This window comes from Lissotriton vulgaris, chromosome 9, assembly GCF_964263255.1.
Source record: "Lissotriton vulgaris chromosome 9, aLisVul1.2, whole genome shotgun sequence".
NCBI lineage: Eukaryota > Metazoa > Chordata > Amphibia > Caudata > Salamandridae > Lissotriton > Lissotriton vulgaris.
The window spans coordinates 688,950,431-688,975,547 of NC_141697.1; the positions used below are offsets into that span (position 1 = coordinate 688,950,431).

At 46.3% G+C, this 25,117-nt stretch overlaps 1 protein-coding gene across 7 annotated transcripts in view; it reads right to left on the minus strand.

The window, feature by feature from the left end:
- The window catches only part of HIF3A (hypoxia inducible factor 3 subunit alpha), a 388,900-nt gene that overhangs the window by 17,071 nt on the left and 346,712 nt on the right, over window positions 1-25,117 (minus strand). For 4 of the 7 annotated variants that reach the window (XM_086938412.1, XM_086938415.1, XM_086938409.1 and 1 more), the window contains 9 exons: window positions 14,076-14,266; window positions 11,808-11,953; window positions 11,538-11,619; window positions 8,822-8,931; window positions 7,912-8,123; window positions 7,017-7,123; window positions 6,711-6,858; window positions 4,890-5,077; window positions 3,828-4,075 (listed from right to left, as the gene is read on the minus strand). In XM_086938412.1, coding sequence (XP_086794538.1) covers window positions 3,828-4,075; window positions 4,890-5,077; window positions 6,711-6,858; window positions 7,017-7,123; window positions 7,912-8,123; window positions 8,822-8,931; window positions 11,538-11,619; window positions 11,808-11,953; window positions 14,076-14,266 — 1,432 coding nt within the window. The remainder of the gene's footprint in view (window positions 1-3,827; window positions 4,076-4,889; window positions 5,078-6,710; window positions 6,859-7,016; window positions 7,124-7,911; window positions 8,124-8,821; window positions 8,932-11,537; window positions 11,620-11,807; window positions 11,954-14,075; window positions 14,267-25,117) is intronic. The other 3 variants (XM_086938413.1, XM_086938416.1, XM_086938410.1) reach the window with 1 other exon arrangement.

Here is a 25,117-nt window from a genome sequence, read left to right on the forward strand (position 1 = left end):
CAAAAAGGCAAAATGACCATCTCTACAGACCACACTGTCGAGGCAGCAGTGCTCCTTTTAAGAGTGCACAGATGCCCACATAGCTGTCTCACAGATATTGAGGACATGCACTTGGCGTGCCAACGCAATGATAGCAGCTTTGGCTCCGATGGAGTGAGCCCACAAGCCTTCTGGAGGCTGCTTCTTAGCCAATGCATAGCAGATCTCAATGCAAATGACTAGACATCAAGACGGTCCGTTTCTGCATTGCCTTGCCCTTCATTGCCCCAGAGAACCCCACAAAGATCTGGTAGTCAGTCCCCTCAATGTTCTTTTGCACAATTGATTTAAAAGCCGAGTGTTCTTGGGGTCCAAACAATGAGTCTCTCTTCCTCTTTCAAGATATGAGACAGAGCACAGAAGGTAGGGAGCGTGATGGCTTGTCTGACGTTAAAAGGGTCACCATATTTTGCCGAAATGCCGTTTGAGTTCTGGACACCGGTTTGTCTGGGAAAAGGTAGTATAAAGAGGGTGGACAGAGAGGGCCTCAAGTTCACTCACCTGGCATGCGGATGCTGTCGCAAACAGGAAGACAGTTTTGAAAACTGACAGACGCAACAAACAACTGTGCATTGGTTCGAAAGGGGTACACAGCAGTAAAGTTAGGACTAAATTCAAGTCCCACTGTGGATTACAATGTGTGGTGGTGGAAAACACAACACATTTATAAAAAGTTAGCAACATTTAACTGGTGATTTGAGCAAGGACAGCTGCTCTTGGAAAAAGGACGAAAGAGCTAACCTTTAACTCTGCACACAGCAAGGCCTTGCTTGGACAAAAAAAAAACCACACCTAACAGTTTTACAAGGGGTCTAACTGCTGGGTACCACACTACAAACTCGTACCAGTGCCCTGGTTTACAGATTTTGTTGAAAGGTGCCCAGCAGCTACAATGACAACAACAACCTCAGAGGTGAAATCAAAAGTACTCAACCCCTGACGCTCAGTCTTCACACATGGAGGTGCAGATTGCACAGGCTCGGGTGCAGTACCCAAACAAGCAGAAACAGTTGAATAGTTGAATAGCTTGTCCATTAAAAAAGCCTGGATACACCTAGAGAAGCTCGTGGACGTCATCTTTGTGTAACGTTGAACCACCGCAGTATTTTTAATAGACCTGCCTGGACAATCTGTTGTGTACAGGCACAATCGGATGACAAATTTGGCTGCATTTCAACCATCTTGAATGGTTTGGCCTATGGAAGCCCAAAAATATTATGTAATTGCAGGAAAGATTTCACCCACCATGATTCAAAGACCAGGAGTATAACGTCTAAGGAGTAGACTGGCTGAAGAACATATTCTGCTTCCCAAAGATACCTCCCTTGTTGAGTCCCAATCTTGTTGGAAAAGCATTACGGTTCACTCTACTGGTGGATGCTTGCACCACCAAACGTTTTGGGTTGGATTGGGTCACAAAATCTTGGTGGCCAGGGGCAAGTCCTTCAGAAAGATCTTCAGGAAGATCTGGCTCTGGAATGATTTAGGGAACGTGAGCTGGAACTGCAGTGGGCCTGCACTCTCTACTTGGATTTGGAGTAAGACCTGCAAGAAGCCATCTGGTCGATCGCCATGTAGAGCTGCGTCTCGCAATCTCCGATTGCTTTGAGTTCATCTGGGTGCAGTTGTAGCAGAGCCTTTGAGTCATACAACAAGCATAAGCACCAAAAGCAGACCTTACGGGGATACGCCACAGACAATTTTTTTAAACAGTCCTAACCAGACAAACTTTATGGGCAAGAGGGTCACATCCCTGCACACTGAAAATATTTTTTTAATGAAAAATCTTTTAAAAAATGAAGATAAAAGAGGGGCAGAGCTCTGTATCCAAAGCTGAAGGAGCAGAAAGAAAGGAACTGATGTCAGCAAGTATGGGTGGCGCTTAAATGCGGCTCCGTTCACCACTTCCAGAGCAGAAAAGTCCAAAGTGAACAGGAGTACTGCTTTGAATTTTTCAGATTCAGTATGGCATCTGGGTATATTCATAATGTGAGGAATCAGCTGTTAAAAGTGGCCATCAGAAAGAAGTATTACTCTGCTGACCTGATCTAATTTCTTGTCACGCAGCCCTACCATTATACGTAAAGGAGATAAGCACACATGTGGGAGAATTTCAAACAAAAATATTAACGCAGATTACCTGACAACGAGCAAGCTTGATTGTATTCATCAGGGTTTTCTTACTTTTACTGAATTTGCTACCATCATGTAATTAACATGTTCAACTACATCTAGTTGGGCGTGCTAAAAATATTTAAACACCGACTCTTTTTGTGTCACTGAGAACGCAGTTAATTTTCTACACAGGCTTTCGTACATTCAGCATACACACTAGTCATGCTTTACAATTATTCTTATTTTTTCATGGATGGGTTACCAATTCCTAGAAATGTAGAGCAGTACAGTTCATGTAACTTATACTAAGAGAACAGCAAAGCTGGTTTCTTCTTAGGAAGCCCTTGTTTGCTCAATTCAATTCGCTGAACATACTAGAATGCATCCATAAGTCCCCCTCAACAGCATTATGCTTTAGTAGTCACTCAGTATCATTACAAAGTAAACTTTCAACTATCCCTCATTTCCTCCATGAGGTTATAAAAACTAGAGGCAGGCGAAATTAGGAAAATGTCTCCAACAAAATACTCATATTCACTTAAATGTGCATATTACACTACATTACATCTCGCAACAAAAAAGCGGGTCATTCTTCACTACTTGAGTTTATCAGGACTGCATTTTCTCTTGGAGCCAGAAACCTGCCCACCTCAGTGTCCCATGAGTTCCAAGATCTGATTTAAAAGTGGGTGGCAATTGGTGCTAGTTTATGAGTCATTAAGGTGAATCCCCTTGTTGACTTGTGGTTGGCACAGAATCTGTGGCTGACTTCTCCAGAAAAGTAAAGCAAGAACTTCAAACGTATGTGAACACCCTTAATGCAAAAATACATATGGCTGAATGCACTGGCCTCCATTCAAGTAAATGAGCCATAGAAGGCATCCACAGTTCAAGGTTACGAATCCCAGGGCTTCAGATCAATTTTTGAAAGGACAGTGGGCAAGGTTAAACAGAAGGGGGAGTGGGAAATGAGAGACTGGGGAAAAGGGGGAAGGGGAGATGGAGAAGGACTAAGGAAGTAAAGAAGAGTCACCAAAACAGTATAACAACAAACAGGCAGAAAGATGTAGGGAAAGAGCACAAGGCAGGCAAGAGAGCTGGAGGTGGAGAGAGATGTGCCACTGGAATACAAAGAGAAAGGAGGGGTGGAGAAGTAGAAGCAATGTGTAGGAACAATATAAGGGGCGAGATGATATGGAAAGGGAAGAATAGGGAGGCTTTGGGTATGGAAGGAGAGAAGAGACAAAGGCAAAGGAAATGGTGACTGTGCTGAGTAAATGTGGAGGAGTGAGACAAACAAAGAATCAAAGTAAAAAAATGGAATAATAAAATAAGTACAGTTCAAAGTTTGGGATACGCAAGATTGATGGCAGACCAGGGTTATATCATGTGTGTGCCCAAAAACTCGAACTTAATTCTTCTACTGTTGGTGCTCCCTAATCAGACCTCCCACACGCTCCCTGAGCTTCATAGAACAATCCCCAACAAGCTACTTGCCTCAAGACCCTAATCCTGGCCCAGTCACTCCATCAGTAGTTTACTTCGAAAGCCATCCACTTCCTCACACACCAGTTCACACTTTTCATTCTAACAACCTGCACACCCGTAACTCCATCCCCTGCCCTTTCCCAGGTCCTAGCTGCTCCCTTCCCTCACCACAGACTGGCGTTTACCAGGGGCGTGCTGTCTGAGGTGTTTGCTGGCACAGGCGTTGAGGGCCCCAGGCCATTTGTGTGTTTGCAGGTTTCCTCAGTCAAAAGCTTCTGTGTCACCGAAGGTCCCTTTCTGGGCGGGTCAAAAATAGGCCCCAGGAGCTCCTGGAGGTCTGGGCTGGAGAACTGGCGTGGGTCAGATTCGATGTCCTCATCACTGAGATCCGTAGGGCGAAGGAAAACCAGGAGTTTGTTCTTGCTCAACCCTGCTTGGGAGACAGGCAAGTCTGAGTATAGAGGCCCTTGCTTAAAGTAATATGTTCCTCCTACCCTCTGTTCACCTGACATCTAGGCATATTTCTTTTAACTCTGATATCAACATCTTTTCTGGCTAGTGGCACATAATCTTTACTGGTCTTTAAAATTTGTGCACAAAGAAAGATTCTCATCATCTGATGTTTTATGCTTAGTGCACAGATGTATGACGTTACAACGCATGCTTTTACCACACATGCCTTTACAACGCGGTTTTTACAACGCATGCCTTTACAACGCATAGTGCTTTGGGGCGCTGGATAGTGAATAGTTTAATTTACTATTCCAACTCCAGTCCCCGTGGATTGTAGGGAAGGTGTTGGATAGTAAATTAAACCTATTCCCTATCCTAGAGCGCCCCCCAGCGCAATGCGTTGTAATGGTTTGAGTTGTAAAAGTTGCGTCGTAAAGGCACTGTGTGGTAAAAGTTGCGTTGTAAAGGATGTTTCCCTTGGTGCACCCTTTACACAGTAGTTCTTAACCATTGTACACTTTACTTCCTGTAGATACACATGCCATTATACAACTTTCCTTTCTGTACCATTCTGTAACCACTCTTGCTTTAGGGTCGGTGATACACACACTGCATGTTGATACATGTACCGCCATCTGTGACCCCTCTTTTCAGACTTTGCTTCCCACAGTGACTGATCTTGGAACCATATTTTCCTATTTCATACACTGTAACCACGTCTGAAATAAAAGCCAACTTGTCCACAGAAATGGCTCGACAAGTCAAATAAGGCTTTCACTTCTTTAGCAACTTACCTGACTTGCAGTTGGCCAGGGCCATGATGATCTCTGCACACAATGGCTCCACCTCTCCAGCCTGCCTAGGGTGTATTTCTGTCTCTGGAGTGACTTTGACAAGTTCGAGTGAGCTCACAGGGCTCGGCTGCGAGCGTTTGCCTTCAGTCTGCTCCAATGACAGGATGGTTTCCGCCCCTTGGATGGTGCTGTGGGAAGAAGAAAATATGTCTGTTTTAAAAAGTATAAAGAAAGGGCCCAATCTGGAGGACTATTTCTACAAAAAAAAAAAACGGCGAGGGTAAAAGACCAAAGAGAATACGCTGGATGTGCTATCGAATCAAAATGAGGAAAATGTACTCTGGGTGAGGGAGTCCTTGGAGTGGGGATTCAGAGAAAGAGGCCGAGAGAACGAGCTGGTGATAGTCACTGAGTGAATTCTAAGGAGAAGTCGTTCTCAGCAGTGCTGAAGCAATCAATCTGCAAAGGACTTACAGAGCTTCAAACTTTACCAACCCTCGGGCTCTATCAATAAGAAATAAGTTTTATTAGTACCAGTCTCCATTTCTATTTGTAGATGAACATCCTTAATGCACTTAAGTCCTTAATAAAGCCTCATCCTGCTGCTAACTTCCTTTACTTTTTCATTTTTTGAAAAAAATGTATTTCCCCAGACGGCAAGTGGAATGTGACACAATGGCTGGAGAGAAATGACTTTAGCTGCCTGATCCGTGAAAGGAGATGGGATGGGACAGGAGTAGCCAAGATAATTACACTGAAGGAAAAATAACGAGTGTATCCTGCTCCCATCATAATAACATAACAACAAAGCCGTTCACTATCAAGTTTCTTAAATATTCGACAGGCGCACCAAACGGGTATCAAGGGCCCTAAAATGTAACAGGTTGATGCGGAGTACAGGGGGTGCTAAGCAGCAAGAACTTTATCCCAAGCAAGGTGCTCCGAGCTGGAAGCAAGGGAATCTAAGTAGCAAGAACTTTATCCAAAGCAGGGTAATTTGGGCTGGAAGCCAGGGGATCCAAGCAGCAAGAACGTTATCCGAAGCAGGGTTCTCTGAGCTGGAAGAAAGGAACTCTAAGCAGCAATAACCTTATCCAAAGCAGGGTGCGCTGGGCTGGAAGCAAGGGGATCTAAGAAGCAAAGACTTTATCCCAAGCAGAGTGCTCGGAGCTTGAAGCTAGGGCAGCAAAGCAGCAAGAACATTATCCAAAGCAGGGTGCTCTGAGCTGGAAGCAAGAGGATCTAAGCAGCAAGACCTTTATCTGAAGCAGGTGCTCGGAGATGGAAGCAAGGGGATCTAAGAAGCAAGACCTTTATCTGAAGCAGGTGCTCGGAGATGGAAGCAAGGGGATCTAAGCAGCAAGCAGAGGGAGTCACAGACCAGACCGAAGGGGTGAGCAGCAGGCTCACTGGCAACATGATTCAGCACATATAAAAGCTATTGGGCCATAGCAAATATTTGAAGTACAGAGCACATGGAGCAGGCATACACCAGAATGTAATGTTTGGTTAGTGGCATTTGTTTAGCACTTATTCTGCCACGGGTAGGCCGCTCCCTTAGCTCAGACAGCAGTTTGGGTAGTTGCTCAACATGGTTATGCGATGTCCTTCAGAAACTTGTCGGATTCAGTTTATAATGGTACGGTGTTCCTACTCCTGATTTGAATATGTGGACATCAGGGACACAAAACATATATTAATATGTTATAGCAGTACAGGGCAACAATGCCAGCAACAGTTGGTGAGAAACCCAACAGGAGACCACTGCCTGCAACGTCCAAATGTGGCACCCACACAAGCCATTATCTGAGCCAGACTCACCTAAGCATGGAGTGGAGGCAGACCACGCCTTCGGGCAAGCCGCTCTTTCCAATTCCCACCGTCGTGGCTTGGGTTTGTGCCCAAAAATATCCCCCATTCTTGGCCAGAAATCGGTAGTACGCTGTAACTGCCTGACCTTTGCTCAGTACTGTGGGAAGAGTCCAGAAAAAAACATTAGCAAGGAAACACCTTGGAATGAGAATTCTAAAGTAGCAAAATAGAAAGGGGCAAGATACAGACTAAAAGAAGGAGGACATAAGAAAAGAAAACTGGGCTCCAGACTCACAAAGCAGGTGCCATACTCACAGCTGTGAATGCTTTTCCCAACAGAATCTGAATCCTGTGCGTGAACGTACTCGTAGAGTGTGCCGCCAATTAGATCCTCTGATGAGTATCCAGCAAGTTCTGATATCCTGGGGAGAGAAGTCAGATATCCATATGAGTAACTGCCCGGATCACCCTCTCTCTACCAAGAGTGCAACCAGCCCTGACAGCACGAATGGCCCAATCAGGTTCCAGTGCCTATTATGTCCCAACCAACAATTCCTTAGCCAGCCAACACTGCAACCAACCCGTACATCGTACAATAACCTAACCAGATATAGAGGCTGCAATAGCCCAACAGACTGCACCCACCATATAGCGGAAGCATGCAGTATGTTAACAAGCATCCAGATCATATATTTTTCGGTGAGTCGATAGTAGGAGGCAGTGTTCTGAAACATATCAAACTTAAAGCACTGGTGTCTTTAGTCTTGGAGACCCTGTAAACTGGTAAAACGTCATCATGCAGGACAAGTGCTTCTAAAAAACACACTATGAGCTCTTCACATTCTTACTATATCCCCCTTCAGCTGCGTAATATGAAACGGAACCAGGACTCTTTGAAGCAAGATCTACAACGCCATACCTGGGGTTAAACATGTATCCTGAACACCCTTCCATTCTCAGGCATATATGCCAATATTTTAAACCTGTTAAGTGGAAGATTTTGAAAACAAAATCGGAGGAATGCATTTTTCCCGTTGACTGATTGAAGCAGGGGCAATTTTAGGTGTGAGACAGCTAAAATAAAGCCATTTTTGGCTTCAAAAATCAGTAGTCTGCTGCCTGAATCGGGTCTGTTGGCATGGATGCTTCTGGCGAGATTGTTTTAAGCTTGCGGCGCTCACACACACCTTCACTGGGCCCCCCTGCTCACCTTTCATCGCAGTACGTGAACCTCATGTCGAGTGTGTGACGGCTCTGGAAGGTCCGGCTGTCCAGAGGATACTCTATATGAGACGGGTGTGGAATGGCTTCACACACCAGAACAAGGAACCTCTGTGGAGCCTCTTGTGGCCCTGGACCTGTCCCGGACGCCTCCTGGATGTGAAAACGACTGGTCTTCAAGTGCCCGGAGCACTGCAGGACCTAGGAGAAGGAAAGGGAGAGCGTCACTGGAGTGCAAAGTAACCTAAACCGTGAAAGACTGTAGACACTTACAGAGGACCTATCAAGACAGTGGAATTAGTTACACCTTAGACTTAAGCCCTGCAGCCCCCCCCTCTATGTACTGATTCTAATATGACACTGCTTCCACCCATTCTCTAGGTTAGGCTTAGATTTGCTCTTTGCTGTCACGTATCCTATCATGACTGCATCTATATCTCAGGTGAGACTTACATTTGACCTTTGCTGCACCAAGACCCTTACATAATTCTCCTCACCCGACCCTCAGTGCCTCATAGCCCCATACCATACATCACTTAGATTGCATTTATCTCTTATGGTGTCAAAACCTTACAATGACTCGCTCTTCCCATCATACATTTTCCTTAGCAGAAAAGCCCTGCTCCATTTTCAGGCCAGGATCTGTGTGTGCCAGTTCCCAGACATGATTCATTGCATCCATAACCCAGATTTGTAACTCAGACTTGGCTCTCAATGAGCCACACCCTAGGGTTCAGTCTGCACCAGTATCTGATGCTTAGTAAAAGCCTATTTCTTGCTGTGTGCTCACATGTACCTCACAGCTAGCTATTCCTGTTTATGCCAAAACCCTGTGGCTCTTTCCTCACCCACAACACAGGTTTGGCTTAGCCAGAGCTCTATCGTGACTCGGTCCTCACCTTCCAGCTAGCTGATTTAAGGTGAACTGTTCGGCCTTTACTGACCAACGTGCTCTTCATCCTGAGAGAGAAACAGCACTCAGCACCGAACATCTCCTTCTGCGACAGACCTGTGGTCAAATATAGGTGACATATGAATACAAGTCTCCAACAAGTCAAAAGTGAATTGCAGCACACACACAAAACAAATAAAAAGCATTGGGTAGCAAACATAGCTTTGCATTCAGCGCTGAACAGTCAATGGCAAAGGTGGAATTGTTAAATGGCTCTGTAATTAAGAGCTGAACGGAAGCGGTGACTTGAATCTCCTTCTCTACAAAGCGATGATCCCTCAGAGGTAGGCGAGGGCCTGAAAACCTAGTGCATATGCACATGAAAGAACTAGGAGAAACGGGACCCCTTGTAGGTTTTCTTTCCAAAGACAATAGGAGTGGACCTTGCAAAGAGAAACAATTATTGGATATATATATATTCAATCGCGCTTGCTCCTGCTGCAACTTCCTGCCGGATTCACAAAGAAGACAAGGCAGACCCAATTTGGTGCTTTGATTTTATTTTTCAAACACCACCAAAACCCTCACGACACGTTTCGGCAGATCCCTGCCTTGATCACATGACATATATATATATATATATATATATATTATATATACACACACACACACACACACACAACTACATAAATGTGTGTGTATGTATATATATGAATGTGATCAAGGGCTGCATAGCCCGAAACGAGTCGTCGTGAGGGGTGACAAATAAAGATTTCTTGCCTGAACAAACTTGCTGCAGAGGCCTGAGTTTCCTTCTTCGCCAGGGGCTCATCTGGAAGTGGTGGGAATCGTTTTGAATATATGTATGTGTGTATACATATATATGTGTGGTGTGCGTGCAGAGCATCTCCCAGGATGTACGCAAGATTAACAACTCGCATGGTTTCAGGAGTTGAATCCTAGAAACATTTAGGTCATGTCACTTTTCTTCCACAGGAATGAATTCGACTGAAGTGTCAAACCAGGCACTAATGCTGAGAGTATCAATCATGTGTCTCACTCCTTGACATCATTATAGAACAGGATACATGTGTTCGCATAAACCTCTCCTCGGATGAGTTTGCATGAGACGTGTAAAGCCTGGAGAAGCGGCTGTGCAGTGGCTTGACACCGGTGCCATCTTCATTGGAGAAATAGGCGGAAGCATACAAAGGGTAGGTTTGTTCTAGATGCTCTGAATACCCAAAGGAGACTATGTCAATCTTAAGAATACTCGAGGACTCATGACAGAGGAGTGAACTATCCAAGACCAAAAACCATGACTGATACCTTGGGCAAATTCTTGGGATATTGATCTGATCTTGACATCACTAACCACAAAAGATTAGGAAAGGGGCACTTATTTTTGAGCTGGGATAGATGAAAGGGTTGATAACTTATTCTGTGGAGGTATCCATCACATGGGATTTAAATGTGTCAAGTGGACTTCCTCCATCTTAGAAGGTGTCCATCCTGACTCATGATTGGAAAACACAAAAGGTGTACCTCAGCTCTAGATCCTCAAATAAAAACAATAGAAAAAAACATGTAATCTTCCATTGGCTCGTGCTCCAGTCTCGGCGCACAGATAACTTCCATCACCCAAAGCGCATGGGGGATGAATGCTTTCGCAGCCTGTTGTCTTAGTCTGACAGCAAGCATTGCATACACCCCTCATGACTGTCAAATCAACATGTTCCATAAGGAAAAACTACAGACCTTGAAAACTGTTTTTTTTTTTCAATAACTAACAGCCAAGGAGGAAATCTGTGAAGAAAGAGAAACAATTTGGGCCAGCCTAATTAAACTGGGAGTCTAAAAAGTGACATTTTTAAGTATACTTCTCAGCAAGTTTCCTCCTTTTATCAAGCGTTATTTTAACACACAGACAAATATGTCTTTACTAAAGTTTCAAGTTTCAAGTTGACTAAAGTTGACTTTGTTTTATCTTCAGGGAAGCTGTAAGCACATAATATCTGGCCTGTTTTGAGGTAAATTCAAATGCTATGTAATGTACTGTTCATAAAACTGATTTTGCCTGGTCACATATTGAAGTTAGCAGTCTCCAACTGCAACACAAGATTAAAGTTGTTCTGATTATTCTTGCTTATCTCTTCGGGGGTAACGCCTTTTTGAAAAAATGATATCACTTCCCTAGTCACCAAGTATTATAAGTGTAATACTAGATTACACACTCGATACCCCGTATATTTGTAGAAGCATTGGTTTGAACAACAGATAACATGTCCGTTTTCCTCGACAAACAAAATAATTTAGCATAGTGACAACGGGGCACACCTTTCGATTTTCCAGATTACCTGTACACTACTCAGAATTCAAAATAAGGTCATGGATAACTACCCCAGATAACACCCACCTATATTTACATTAAATGAAGCTAGATCTCAAAGGGGCTCAGGTTGCCTAGAGGTTTTTCAGGCCAAGAGCCATCTTAACAGCATGTGATAGGAGAAAGACAGAATGGGTGGCGACTACAGATGTTATGCCTCTGAAGAGGACAACTGTTGGGGTGCAAGAAAGGAAGTGTGCCAAACCCTCAATAGGGAAAACGCCTGCCAAGCAAAGCTTAAGTGGGTGCGACAGGTATACATCCAGCACGCCACTTTGAGACACATACAACACAGCGGACACACAATTAATGTATTGCTGGTAAAAGCACTCACCCCGCATGCTTAACAGGTCCTGTAGCTCATCTTGGTCACATGGATGGATGAAGTCATAGACACTCTGTCCAATCAGCTCCAGCTGTAGGAGAAACGAGGATGTAGGAGAGGGCATCAGAAATTAAACAATGTCAGGAGCAACCCATATCTGTATATTGCCCTCTGCTCTTTTATATCCTGTGCCCCCGATAACTCTGCTGTAGGATTCTGCAACATACCCCCTGCCCCCAGAGTGTTTTGTTATGCCCCTTACATGCCCTCTTTTCTTACTTGGCCCAGGCCCAGATGCTTGTCCACGTTATCCGAAAGGAAGATCATATCTCCATCCTCACTCAGGACCATAAGAAAACCATCCAAGGATCGCAGTGGACAGCCTTCCATTTGCATATCCATTTCTGTAGTATCGGTCCATTTCACTAGAAAGGGGAGATATGCTGATTAGTAAACACCGACATACACCCGTACCCAGATTTCCATACTCCCAAATTGTCATACTTTCCCAGTCATATTACTTCTCCACCCCAGTACAGCTTCACGTTGCATAAGTCTAACCTGCTGCACAGCAGTTTAAGCCACTTAGAGAGTTGAAGTTGTACCGTCTTATACTAACTAAGGCATAACACTTCACTCCCGTCAGACTATTCGATACATCCACACACACGGGACAAGGCAGTCTAGACTGCTGCAGCTGCAGAGGATAGCATATTCTTCTTTCTTGGACCTATAATCTTTCCACTTCCTCGTCATACTAGCTCCACAAATTAGAACAGGGAGGTCAAGGCTTGTGAAACATTATAAATGACAGCCTGCTTCAGGACCTCTTGTAATATGTCTTCTGGCACTTTCTGTGCAGTTCGTACTTCTTTCGGACTTCTACCTTGAAATGTGCACCATTTTAAGTACTATTCAATTATAAATGGTGCATCTGATATATCGTTTAAGGACTACAATGATCAGATTCCCATAATCACCCAGCAGCACCCGCTTTCGACTGCTAAAAGGCAAGTCGTCCTTGGATTTTAAAAGCAAATGATGCAACAGACGTACTTTCCTTCCAAATCAGGTTTGACAAGTACTCTAAACTCTCCATCCATATTTCAGGGACGGCATGTATTGAAACTTTTCAGCAAAAATCTTGAATTAATTGGAGGAAAACGGAAGGTCAAGTCGACAACTGGTTAAATAGGGATACAGCTTGCTCAAATAGAGGTACAAATCCATTAGCAACAACTGGCGCAGTCAATAAGTCTTGCCATATTAGCTCTGCAATGTTATCCTCCGATTCTGTGCAGCATCGTTAAAAGCTAAATGCTTTTTGCTGATGCTGTGTAGCATTGGCACAAAAAAGGGTGGATAAAAGTAGACGCAGTTGTGGCATTTCCTAGGGGCATGCATTTATGATGACATGTGAATGCATATGTGATGACTTATGCCTACGCAAGCATCACCACGCACCTGGCGAATTACATAGGGGCCATTTTTTTATATACAGATACAAGATGGTCCCACTTTGCTTGGTTAATTAAAAAATGTGATTTTAGTGCTGCAAAAAAGACTTTTCGCAGTGCGGAATGGCACACGTCAACAAAAATGTAAATAAAATGTAAAAAATGCACTGTGACTGTTTTGCGGAGTAATAAAGAAGCGGGTAGTGGGGAAACAATGGGGGTGGGCTGCAGGCGAAGGAGCTAAGTAGGCCCTTAAGGCTGGGTCCTGGGATGTTTCTAAAAAATATAAGTCAGAAAGAGCTGTGGAAAGCAATGGACGAGCTTGAGAAGAGGACTGAAAGAGCAGTACGGAGCGGGGGGGAGCAGTGTTTGGAAGGAAAGCAGTACAAGAGGGTCTCAGAGAGCTAGAAAACATATTTACTCAGAGAACTGAAATAAAATGAAAAAGTAGCTCCCTGAATGGGAACAGTGGAAGGATACAAGTCAGCCATAAAAGTATTGCAAAGAAGGTATAGAGCAGGAATAAACACAAGAGGGGGAAGGAAAACCATCGACTAAACAAGAAGCAAATTACTGACAAAGCCAACCAGTGGGCAGCTTCTAAGCCCACTAAGTTTTTCTTTGGTCCATAAGAGGCTTTTACCTACAGACCGCTAACAGCAGTCTGGGAGGCGAGAACAAAAAACGCTCATTACTTGTGGAAAAAGCTCCTTTCATGCAGCTCAACTCTAAACACGTTCTTTACTGATGTGGCTTGAAGCAGGACAAAGATCAGAAGCGTTAGGAAAAACTCAGCAAGAAGTTCAGCACTGAACAAGCATGGCAGGAGAACTACATAAGATGATTCATATGTTAGTGGTGGACGAGAACCCCAGCATGAGGATTTGAAAATGAACAGACAATGCCCTCAGCTAGAACCTAGATACGTTTGGTCAGGCTCTGGAGTTCACAAAGATATGTCTAATCTGGAGATAAAGATATGTTTAATCTGGAGATGAAGCTAAATCTAATCTGGAGAAGAAGCCCAAACCTTCAAAATACACTATACGGAGAATCAGGAACTTGAACCCAACAGTCTTCCAAAACCTACCTGCTGCAAGAAGCCGCTGCATTTTTAAATGGCTGAGAGCCAGTCTCATGATTGAAGCTTTGTCCAAGTTGGTTCTGATATTGTGGGCCACGGGCAAGGCATGAGCTAGGTCATAGAACACCTCCGTCTCCTGGCCACGGCGGCTTCGAGCAGCATTGCGTGACTTCTCTTTCCGGAGTTCCATTATGGACCTGCAAAGGTCATGGGAAACAATCTGTTAACCACAGAGAAAAAAACGTGCAACAGTTAGCAAACTCCATGTGAGAGGCCTCAGCTCGTTGTGAGCTTACTACTTATGGTAAATGCCCTGCTGCCAATTATACCTACACTACAGGTTTTTTCCTCCAAGCAGCTCCCAGGATAACTGCTCAGATGCATTAAAAACTCACAAACAACGTACTACATCTGCCTTTGTGTCCCCCGACAGGTAATCCACATATTCAGCCAGGTCTGCACCACCTACACTTCCTCAGGGTACAAGACCATCTCCCACAGAAACTGCGATTTCCTTGACAAATGAACTCTGAAACGGGGGAGAAATGTGAGGATCTACACAAATTCCACCCAGACCAAAGTATTTCAGCACAGCATTGGATAGGAGCAGGCAAGGGACGGGCCCTAGGTGGTTGAGAGTGGATTCCAATAGAAACTATTCTCGAGAAAGACTCCATATGGAAAGGGACCAGCTGATACTATCAAACCTTAGATATGACCCCCATCCCAACAGTTATATGGGAAAGTGGGAAGAAGAACTAGAATGGCGTCAGGCCAGAAGAATTGGGAAGGGAATTTATTTGAGGGCAGCAAAAATCTCTTAGTTCTACAAAGTACAAAGAGAACGCATATAAAGTCTCAACCAGGTCGTACTTGACGCCGACCACGCTTAGGGTCACTGACACACAGGAGTAAGCGTCAAATAGGGAGGGAGCGGGGATAATGGTGGTTGTGCTCTGGGGTCCAACCTTATTGGGCATCTCTGTTGCTTCTCGTAATACTTACCACTTGCTCCAATTATAAAATTGTAGGGCCACCCAGAGAGGATAGTAAATCCTATTGTACTATCGGTGGGTAAAACTGATTATGCACTTTGGTGCCCTGGAGGCTGGCCACAGCTCAATGCAACACACCCACCTCCACTGGGTATATGGTGGACTACAAATTTACATATTTATCAATGGAGAAGTTGACCACAATACTAGCAAACAGGAATCATTGGATGGAAAGGACATGTGCGTCATTCAAAACAAAGATTAAGAACCAATTAGGAAGGTGAGAAATGGGAAGGTATGCCCCCTGACATGCTAAGGAAGGGGCAGTTGCACAGGATGTTCGATCTTCCGAATAATTTGAAACAGAAGCTTAAGTGTTTTAGGGGTCTGGGTGGGCCTGTTATGGAGTCATGCAATATTTCCTTCTCTCAGAATGTCCGTACTTGCCCCTCAGCTCGACATAGAAAGTTTTAAGCAACTTTCAAAATGTAAAGACGAATACAGTCTATGTTAGTGATACACAGTATGGCCAGAGGGTCGCTTGCTGCCCTTCGGACCTTCACATGCGACCCCCTGCTAAGACAGCACTAGGCTGCTGCTTACTTGAGAGAGCACTAACATGCAGAAAGATGTTAAATGAACAGGCAAGTGTGCCAAGGTGCGGCAGAAGGATAGCAATTCAGAGACAGCATAACACAGTATTGGCAAATATATGACTGTTCTAGAGACTAGGGGCATAGTGGCTGATTACAATGGCAGCGAACCCGCCACCGGCATGCTGCCAGTGGTGGGTTCACCGCCATCCCAAGGCCAATTGCCGCCCGTCAGATTAGGATGGCCACAAGTCCGACAGAGTCAGCCACAAGTCCGACAGAGGCAATCATTACGATTGCCTGTAGGACCCAGCCCATCCACAGAATGGTGGCAGGGCCTATCAGGCACTATCCGCCACATCAGGATGCTGGATCCCAGCCAGCCTTTCCATGGCGGTGCTGGCGGGGTTGTGCTTTGGGGGTCTGTTACAGTCCCCCCCTTGGACAGGGGCAGTTGGTGTGTGCACTTGGGGGGCACCTATGACATTTCCCTGCACGAGGAAATGTAAACAGTGCTTTTTAACATTGCGGCAGGTGCTGCAGCCAGCAACACCCACTGCAATGTTAAACATGCTGTTTGCGGCTGCCGTGGTAGCGGTCGCATCTTAATTACATTTGCGGGACCCCGGCCTTATAGGCGGGCGGCCCCCATCCCCGGGACGATGGAGGATAGACTGAAGTCCATCCGCCTTCGTAATGACCCTCTTAATGAAGGGGACAGCATGGAATGAAACCCTCAAAATAACTCCATGACTCACAGTCCACGCCACTTACATGCTTTGCTTCCAATACGCCCACTTTAACACCAGTCTCTTAACCAGCCCCCTGCACCCACCTCACCGCAAAGCCCTACTACCACCCAGCTGGCTGCCACGTGGCCCTCAGGCACACTACAGATCATGCTTTGTTGCCCCCACAAAAATGTGAGTTACCATTGTCTAGTGTCAAACCCCTCAAACTTCCAGATTAAAGCCCCTCTTATTTCACTGCCTCTTTTTGAGTAGCACCTTGCTCCTCGGTTTTCAGTGCTTAGTGTTTTGTTTATGATGCTAAATTTAAAAAAAGTGTTAAAAAAAACCTTACAAACGAAACAAGATCAGAATACACTTAAACACAAAACACGTCATTACAGAGTCTTCAAAAACACAAGAGGCAAAGTTGTACGTGTGAACATGTGGGCATCTCCTATGGAACTTGACAGAGTCAGAAAACAACCAAACTTTGCATCCCTCTTCCATTTAAACCAAGGAAAACCTTAGCCTTTGTAATGTATACAGCCATTAAGATGTGGTGGGACAGGATCTAAAGAGGTCTAGACAATTTAAAAGACACCTAAATGGCCTACATTGGGCAATACTTAAAAGAATGGTCATTATGCTTGATAAGCTATGCATGGCAGTAACCACTTTACGTCCAAGTACATGGAGTTTTCTCTTGCTGAGGGTAAATGTAAATCGCGACATGGCGGCCTTGCTTCAGCTTTCTATAAATACCATAGGATTGTTTAACCTTGCTTGTTGCATCGTGTGCATGTGATTAAAACTAAAATAGAGATTCCAACCTACACGTGATCTTCATAACATCACGCTGTAAAAAAAACATGGTCAACCACCAACACAAGTGGTGCAGTCTTGCATAACCTCCATCTGGGTGATCATACCAGGAAATAAGATCTGAACACACAGAAATCCTAGAGTAAAGACCTACCACAGGTCTGGGAGCAGCCGGTTTGCCCTTCATCAATACTGTAGAGTACTGTGCATGGCAAGCATCTCTGCAGCACAAGTTTCTATCCACATTATAGTTATGCAGCAGACTTGGTGAGACCCAAGTGCTTTTGTCTTGTACAAGCAGTGTACACTTGTGTCCACTCACATTCTGATACACGAAAAATCTGCAGAACTGCAACCCCATCTGGAGACCAGCATAACTAGGACAGCTTCACAGCAGGAAGACCTATCTGAGCAGCATTTCACTGAGAGCCCAAGACCATCTCGTGACCACCCCCTACTACGTCACATTTGTAATGTGGGTGACAGGACGAGGGTCAGGCTGGGCCTAGATACCCCAATGTTTTGGATGCAATATTCTAGGCGATCTCTGACTCTGCAGTGTAACTTGAGTGGGGGAGGGGATTGTTTGAACATTAGATTAATATTTAAACAGATTACCTCTGGTCGTCCTGAGCGGTTTGGTGGGAAGTTATAATTCACCCAGCATGGCGCCAAAAGTCTTTGCTGATTGCTTACTCTTACTTTAAATGATTAACATGCCTACAGTTACAAAGTGTTCGAGGTGCGCAAACCAACTAATTAACAGGGCGAGCCAAGGGACTGGCTCAGATCTTCGAGCCTGTGCACCAGCAGAGTCCTGCAAATATAGGTTATGTAAATCATACAAGATCATCCAGTTTAAGCAAAGAAACTACAAATTATCTAGGTTTTTTGGTTTCACTCTGTACAAATCAACCAGTAAATGGGTATCTATTTGTATTTCCTTATGTTAAGGCTTTGGTTTTACCTCATACTGAATTCTTCTGCAGTTTTTAAAATATAGCGCAAACTCGACCGGAAGGTATTGGAGAGTGTTATATGAGCACCAGTTACATAATTTACGTGCACAGGGAGATTAAGACATTTGCCCATAATTACACAAGTGAGCCGACCCGAACTCGATGCGGTTCCCATGTTCCATAGTCGGCAGCTCTTGAACGCCACATCCGGGTAGGGGGATGCAGGAGGCTCATGAAATCTCCGCTTATTATGGGCTCAAGGTTCCAACAGGACCTCGAGTTGAGCCAGACATCAGGCTCAAGCTTTCCATGGCTCGGCCACCTCTAGAAACAATGTGCACTTGGTGTTGCGAGCTATTTCAGCTGTCTGGTCTGTCTTTGTCTAGGAGAGTCAGCTCCAGCTTTATTGCTGGTGACGCCCCGTGCGACAATCATTTTTGGTGCCCACACACCCCAAGACAGCCTCCTAGGATCCTCTCACTACCACCTGGAAAAAGTTCCCCTCACCTGTCCAATTATAAGTTATTACTAAACACAGCACCCCCGCCCCCTCCAGAGGTCAGCCCCCTCCACAGGTCAGCGCCTAGTCCGGTCGCACCATTTGCACTGCCCTAAAGCTGACACTGAGGAGAGTAAAAACCCCTTGAAAACGATGCTGGACGTCACAACGAGGTAACACTTTGCACATAGATCCCTCGAAGCTGCAGTATGTGCCAGATATCTCTTAAAAAGACATGCCGACTGGAGCACCAAGAAACCGAGTATTCAGTGGCAGCATTGGCAGAAACGATGAAACTTATCGGCACAATATAAAAGGCACTGCTTGAGCAGCGCACCGCCTCATTCCTAAGTCCCCACAAAACACCCACCTGGAACAGTGCACGTCACAAAGCAGGTCTTGTCTGGCAGGGCAGTGGTCCCTCCAACAACCATGCATTAATTACCACCACTGCCAGCGGCTGCACTTATGAAGTGCTGAAAGCCGTGTACCAGCAATGCCGAGCAGGCCCTAAGAAAGCAGAAATAAAATGCTGCAGCCCCTGTGGTGGGAGCACAGCTGCATGCAACATTCGAGAAGCACACTCTGGTTGCACTCCATGAAAACCATAACACCAGACCCCATTTATTGAATCTATAAGCTTGAAATAAATGAAACGCCCCTTGACAATATGGTACTTTATTTTCTTTGACCAAAACCCTTCGAGGATGTGTTTTAATTAAGAACCAATGCAGTGAACTTTTTAGGACTCTTCCCCCCTCCACCTCCCGTTTACCCATCTCAAACCTCCTCCTACTGCTATAAGCTCCAAAACAAACCACCACTTTCTAGACCCATCCCTCTTCTATCCCTCCACTATCCTTTTCAATCAAAACTAACAGACTAACAGGTCCACTGCTCAAATTAATTTCATATGTCCCTATATTAATTCCCCACTAATACGGTTTGGGTTCTGGTGTAGAGTGCTATCCGCCGAAAAGCACTTCAACGCCTTTTTCAGGAGTAGCAAGTGCTATATTAATTCAAACTCTTCCCTCTTCTATCCCTCCACTATCCTTTTCCAGGCCGAATAAACTTACATGTGCACCGCCCAAATTCAATATCTCCCTATACTAATTCACCACTAATTCTTATGGGTTCCGGAGTAGCTTGCTACTCGCCAAAAGAACGTCTCGACGCCTCATCAGGGGTAGTAAGCGCTACATAAATGCAATTACAATTACTTAGAGCTGCCAATCGCCCCAGTCACACGGGTAACTTCAAGACAGTAATTTTATATCCAGCAGCACTAACAATGTTGGGAACTGTAGGGCGATCCCTAAATAACAGATTTAACCACAAGTCCCAGCATGCTTAGTGTTGTTTGCTAAACATATAGGACTGTCTGAACATCACCTTCAAGACATGGGGACAATCGACCTCTTCCTCCCCATAGACTTTAATGTGTGACCAGGAAGAAATGGACCCGTGTGTGGCCTTCTGTGGTGAGCTATGCCAAGAAGTGGACCATCTCCTGTTCGGGATTGGAGCATTTTCCTTGCAGGCGGTTGCCTCTGAAATGGAGGTAAGGTTAGGGAAGAGTCAGCCAAATGCCGCTCCGCTGAATAAACCCCACTCATTCCCGGCTGGTACAGTCCGCTTATTCCTCAATACCAGAGCTGCTCGGCTGTGACTTCACCTCCCAGGTGAACAGGATTCCTGCGGTAAGAACATTCCGCTCCGGCCTCGAGGCTTCTCGGGAAGGGAATACCTGGAACTGGCAGTTCATGACGCAGGCAGGAGGCCGCGCCCACACGCCGCGCGGCTGACAGACGAGCCGCTCCTCAGATGTGCTTGCTCAATCACTCCACAGAGCTGCTAGCGCGCGGAGGTGGGGAGATCAAAACCTCTTCGTCCAAATGTCTTTCAAATGGATAGGGTGGGGGAGGCTGGCAGCGGACAGGGTAATGGTAAGGCAGTTAGAAAAGAGAGCAGGGGGACAAGGGTAGGGACAAAGACAGGGGGGGTTGCTAAATGCAAAGAAGAAAACTACATTAAGATACATTTACACAGAAAGGGGGTGGATGGGTTTAATAATTGTAAAAGTTTCACCCACAGGAAATCGCAGTCGGCCCCATTTCAGTCCATTGTTATACTCTCTGTGGAACTCCAAACAGGGAACAGCCTAAGGCAAGTCACACTTGGGATTGAAACAAAAGGAAGTGCCTGTTCTGAACTACCATGCCCGGAGGCCTTTGAACGGAGCACAGGAAACTGAGCCACAGGCCGGTTTCAGTGGTAAGTTGGAGGGCAAGTCCTGTGACATAGCCAGCAGGGACCCAGATCCGGGCATACTCGTCGCAGTTTGCAGAGCAAATCCAATATTCACCCCCAGTCAAGAGAACTGTGTTAAATCCATCCTTCTTTCGGGCACCCTTCCACCCCAGTTTAGACCCAGCCATATGTAGATCAGACGACCTGGTGTCTCATGGGAACAGTCCAGCCCGAAATGCCACACCAGGTCCTCCCTGGACCGGAAAAAAAGCATATTGGGACCGGTTTTGGAGTATCACCCTCATCAGCCAGACTAGCTTGAATCCAGTGACACAGTGATCCCAGAACCCTGTCCATCAATTATTCTTTTTGCATTTGTCACCCAGAGTGGGATGGGGATGCCCAGACATGAGTACAGTGCTTTCCATGCCACTGAAGTCAAGCTAGGCTGGCTGAAGAGGGGTGAAACACCAAAACCGGTCTAGGATGCTTGTTTTCGAGTCCAGGGAGAACCTGGCCTGGCAGTTCTGTGTCTTTGGTGGCCACCCTCCGCACCTGGACCACGGTGACCACCGAAGGCACAGCCCGCACGATGAACACCATCCACTCCGGCACTCCAACCGACCCCTGCCCCCACCACGTCTTCAACAAGGCCGACTCCGCCATCGCACCCCAACTCCGGGACGTCATCAACACCTCCTTCAACCCCGCCACCTTCCCGGAGAGCTGAAAGCATGCCGAGCTCAGCGCCCTACTGAAGAAACCAACAGCGGACCCCACCGACCTCAAAAACTTCCGATCCATCTCGCTCCTCCCTTTTCCCGCCAAAGTCATCGAGAAGATCGTCAACAAACAGCTTGCCGCCTTCCTCAAGTCGAACGGATCCCTCGACCCCTCGCAGTCCGGTTTCAGAGCCAACCACAGCACCGAGACCTCCCTCATCATAGCCACAGGCGACATCCGAGCCCGGCTTGACAACGGGGAAACAGCGGCACTCATCCTCCTGGACCTCTCCGTAGCATTCAACACTGTCTGCCACCGCACCCTAGTCCAACGCCTCAACAACACCGGCATCCAAGAGAAGGCACTGAAGTGGATCATCTCCTTCCTCGCCGGAAGAACACAAAGAGTCCGCCTCCCCCCGTTTTGTTCCAAGGCCACCAAAGTCATCTGTGGAGTCCAGCAAGGATCGTCACTCAGCCCCACCCTCTTCAACATCTACATGAGACCTCTAGCCGCCATCGCACGCCAACACAACCTCAACATCATCTTCTACGCCGACGACACCCAGCTGATCCTCTCCCTCACCAGAGACCCCAACACCGCGAGAACCAGCCTACACGAAGGGATGAAAGACGTCGCCGAGTGGATGAAGAACAGCTGCCTGAAACTGAACTCAGACAAGACGGAAGTCCTCATCCTGGGACCATCACCCTCCGCCTGGAACGACTCCTGGTGGCCCCCAGCCCTGGGCACCGCCCCCAAGCCAACCGACCACGCACGCAACCTGGGCTTCATCCTGGACTCCTCCCTCTCGATGACCAGACAAGTCAACGCCGTATCCTCATCATGCTCTCACACCCTTCACATGCTTCGCAAGATCTTCCGATGGATCCTGACCGAAACCAGGAAGACGGTCACCCAGGCCCTCGTCACCAGCCGACTGGACTACGGAAACACCCTCTACGCCGGAACCACAGCCAAATTACAGAAAAGACTTCAACGCATCCAGATTGCCTCCGCCCGATTCATTCTGGACATCCCCCGAGGCAGCCACATCTCCGGCCACCTGAGGGACCTGCACTGGCTCCCCGTTGACAAGAGGATCACGTTCAGGCTCCTCACCCATGCACACAAGTCTCTCCACGACCTGGGCCCCAAGTACCTCAACGACCGCCTGAGCTTCTACAAGCCCACCCGCCAGCTACTATCTACCAGCCTCGCCCTCGCAACCGTACCACGCATCCGAAGAGCCACCGCCGGAGGCAGATCCTTCTCCTACCTGGCGGCCAAGACATGGAACTTCCTCCCCATCCACCTCCGGCTGACCCAGGACCACCTCGCCTTCAGGAGGCAACTCAAGACCTGGCTGTTCGAGCAGTAGCGGACCCCTTCCCCCAAGCGCCTTGAGACCCTTCTGGGTGAGTAGCGCGCTATACAAATGCTGTGATTGATTGATTGACTGTTCCCATGGGAAAGAGTCAAGACTGATTTACATAAGGCTGGGTTTAAACTGAAATGGCATGGGGAGCAAAAGAACGATGGATTTAGGCCCAGATCTCTGTACTGGTGTGAATGTTTGACATTGTTCAACATTCTGTCCATCATTTGTTCTTTTTACATATGAAATCAACAAATGGCATCGGAATCAAAGCATTCCTTGGAACAGAAGCAACGTACCTTGTTCACGGCGCCATAGGTTCAGCCGGGAACTAAGTGCTCCTTCAGCAAACCCGATTCATACTGAATGCTAAACAAAACAACCCGAAACAAAAAGAAAACAAAACAAGTGTCTGATGCATATCAGCCTACACCTTGATTTTGGAGAGGACAACGACTCCCAAAGTTGGTCATTTTCGGCCGAGTGACACCATGGGTGTGCATGGATGCCGGGGTGTTATCCACAAACTAAGGGGCATATTACCAACGAGTAGCGCTATTTATCGCTAAACTAGGCTTAGCAACGATTTTTTTATCGCCAAGCATCGCTGGAAATTATCGCTGAGATAACGTGCTATTAGCAACGTTTATCTCCAAAGCGATAATTTTTCCGGCGATAGCGTGAATATCGCTGAGAATACAGCGATATTCAGGCATTAGCAACAAATTGCTCTTAGCCATGTTATCCACCTCCCATTGGATAACATGGCTAAGAACTGGTCTGAGCAGGCGTTCATTTTTGGCGATAGCGGGAATATTTATTTCCATCGCTACGCCCGCCTTGCTAATAGGCGATAGCGACTGCTTTCAGTCGCTAACAGGTTGGGTACGCCCACTTTGCATGTTATTAGCGATAAATATCGCTGACATGCAAAGCGGGCCCCAAACCGCTCGCTATCGCCTAAAAGCTGTCGCTAACATCAGTTAGCGACAGCTTGCTAATATAGAGATAGAATTATCGCCGCATAAGGGCCGAAAACGGCCGCTAAACCGACGATAATTGCCTATCGCACCCCTTGGTAATATGCCCCTAAGTGTGCCCGAGGTTCATGAGGTAGGCTTCAATTCTATCAGTGTCCTCTCCTGTGAAATAAAGGCAGAAGCAGAGGGTGGCGCCAAATCCAGGCCGGAGAGCCTGAACGAAAGGACAAATTCTTAGCAGATGCACGGACAGCAAGGGCTGGCAAAGACACTAACGGACGTGAAACTGACACGGAGAGATCACTCAACTGACGAAACCCATGCAAATAATAAAGCATCGCCGGCCAACTGCTACTGGAGAGGTCCCGCCCATTCGGTTCTAGGCCTCTGTGGGCGGAGTTCTTTATTATGAAGGAAAGTGCAGCACCTCAACAGAGGAGCGAGAAGCTCTCTACCCCGTGGCTCAAAATCTTCTTCAGGGCAGGATGATAAAGATTCTCTGTCCAGTCCCAATCTGAACCCAGACCGGTAGTAGACACTGCCTGTCCCTTCTTGGCCCCATAGGGGTTTTAGCACTGGGGAGGAGACGACTTGTATCCCAGCCAAATGAAAAGAACAGCCAGTGCTGGAAGGAAACGTTCGGTGAATTTGTGCCAGTTCCAAGGCACAAGCAGTCCCGGGCAAGTGATAAAGTTTTGTATCGCTTTGTCAATGCCAAAAGCAACAAAAAGTCCATTATGAAAAACTATGTTAAGCATCACGAAATATCACAAATTAGCCGTTACACAAACAGCAAGAGGCCAGATCAGATGAGGCTTTCAACTGTTTTTATTTTTTTATACCGAGGCGTTCATTCTCACATGAGGCTTCATCAAGGCCACCTATCCTTGCAAAACTTTCTGCTACAGACAAGCATTCAAGGCTCTGAAGCCATATTTGGAAACATGTAATATACCAAACAGCATGCAAAAAGCACTGGCAAAACCAATGGATCGTGCCTTTGTAATCTCGGAGTGGTATATAGGAAAAAAGCCACTTGTGCAAAAGCACATTTCTTAAAGCAGAATCAAGTAGGAGCTGCCGAGCCCTCAAAAAACACAACATTAAAAGAACTG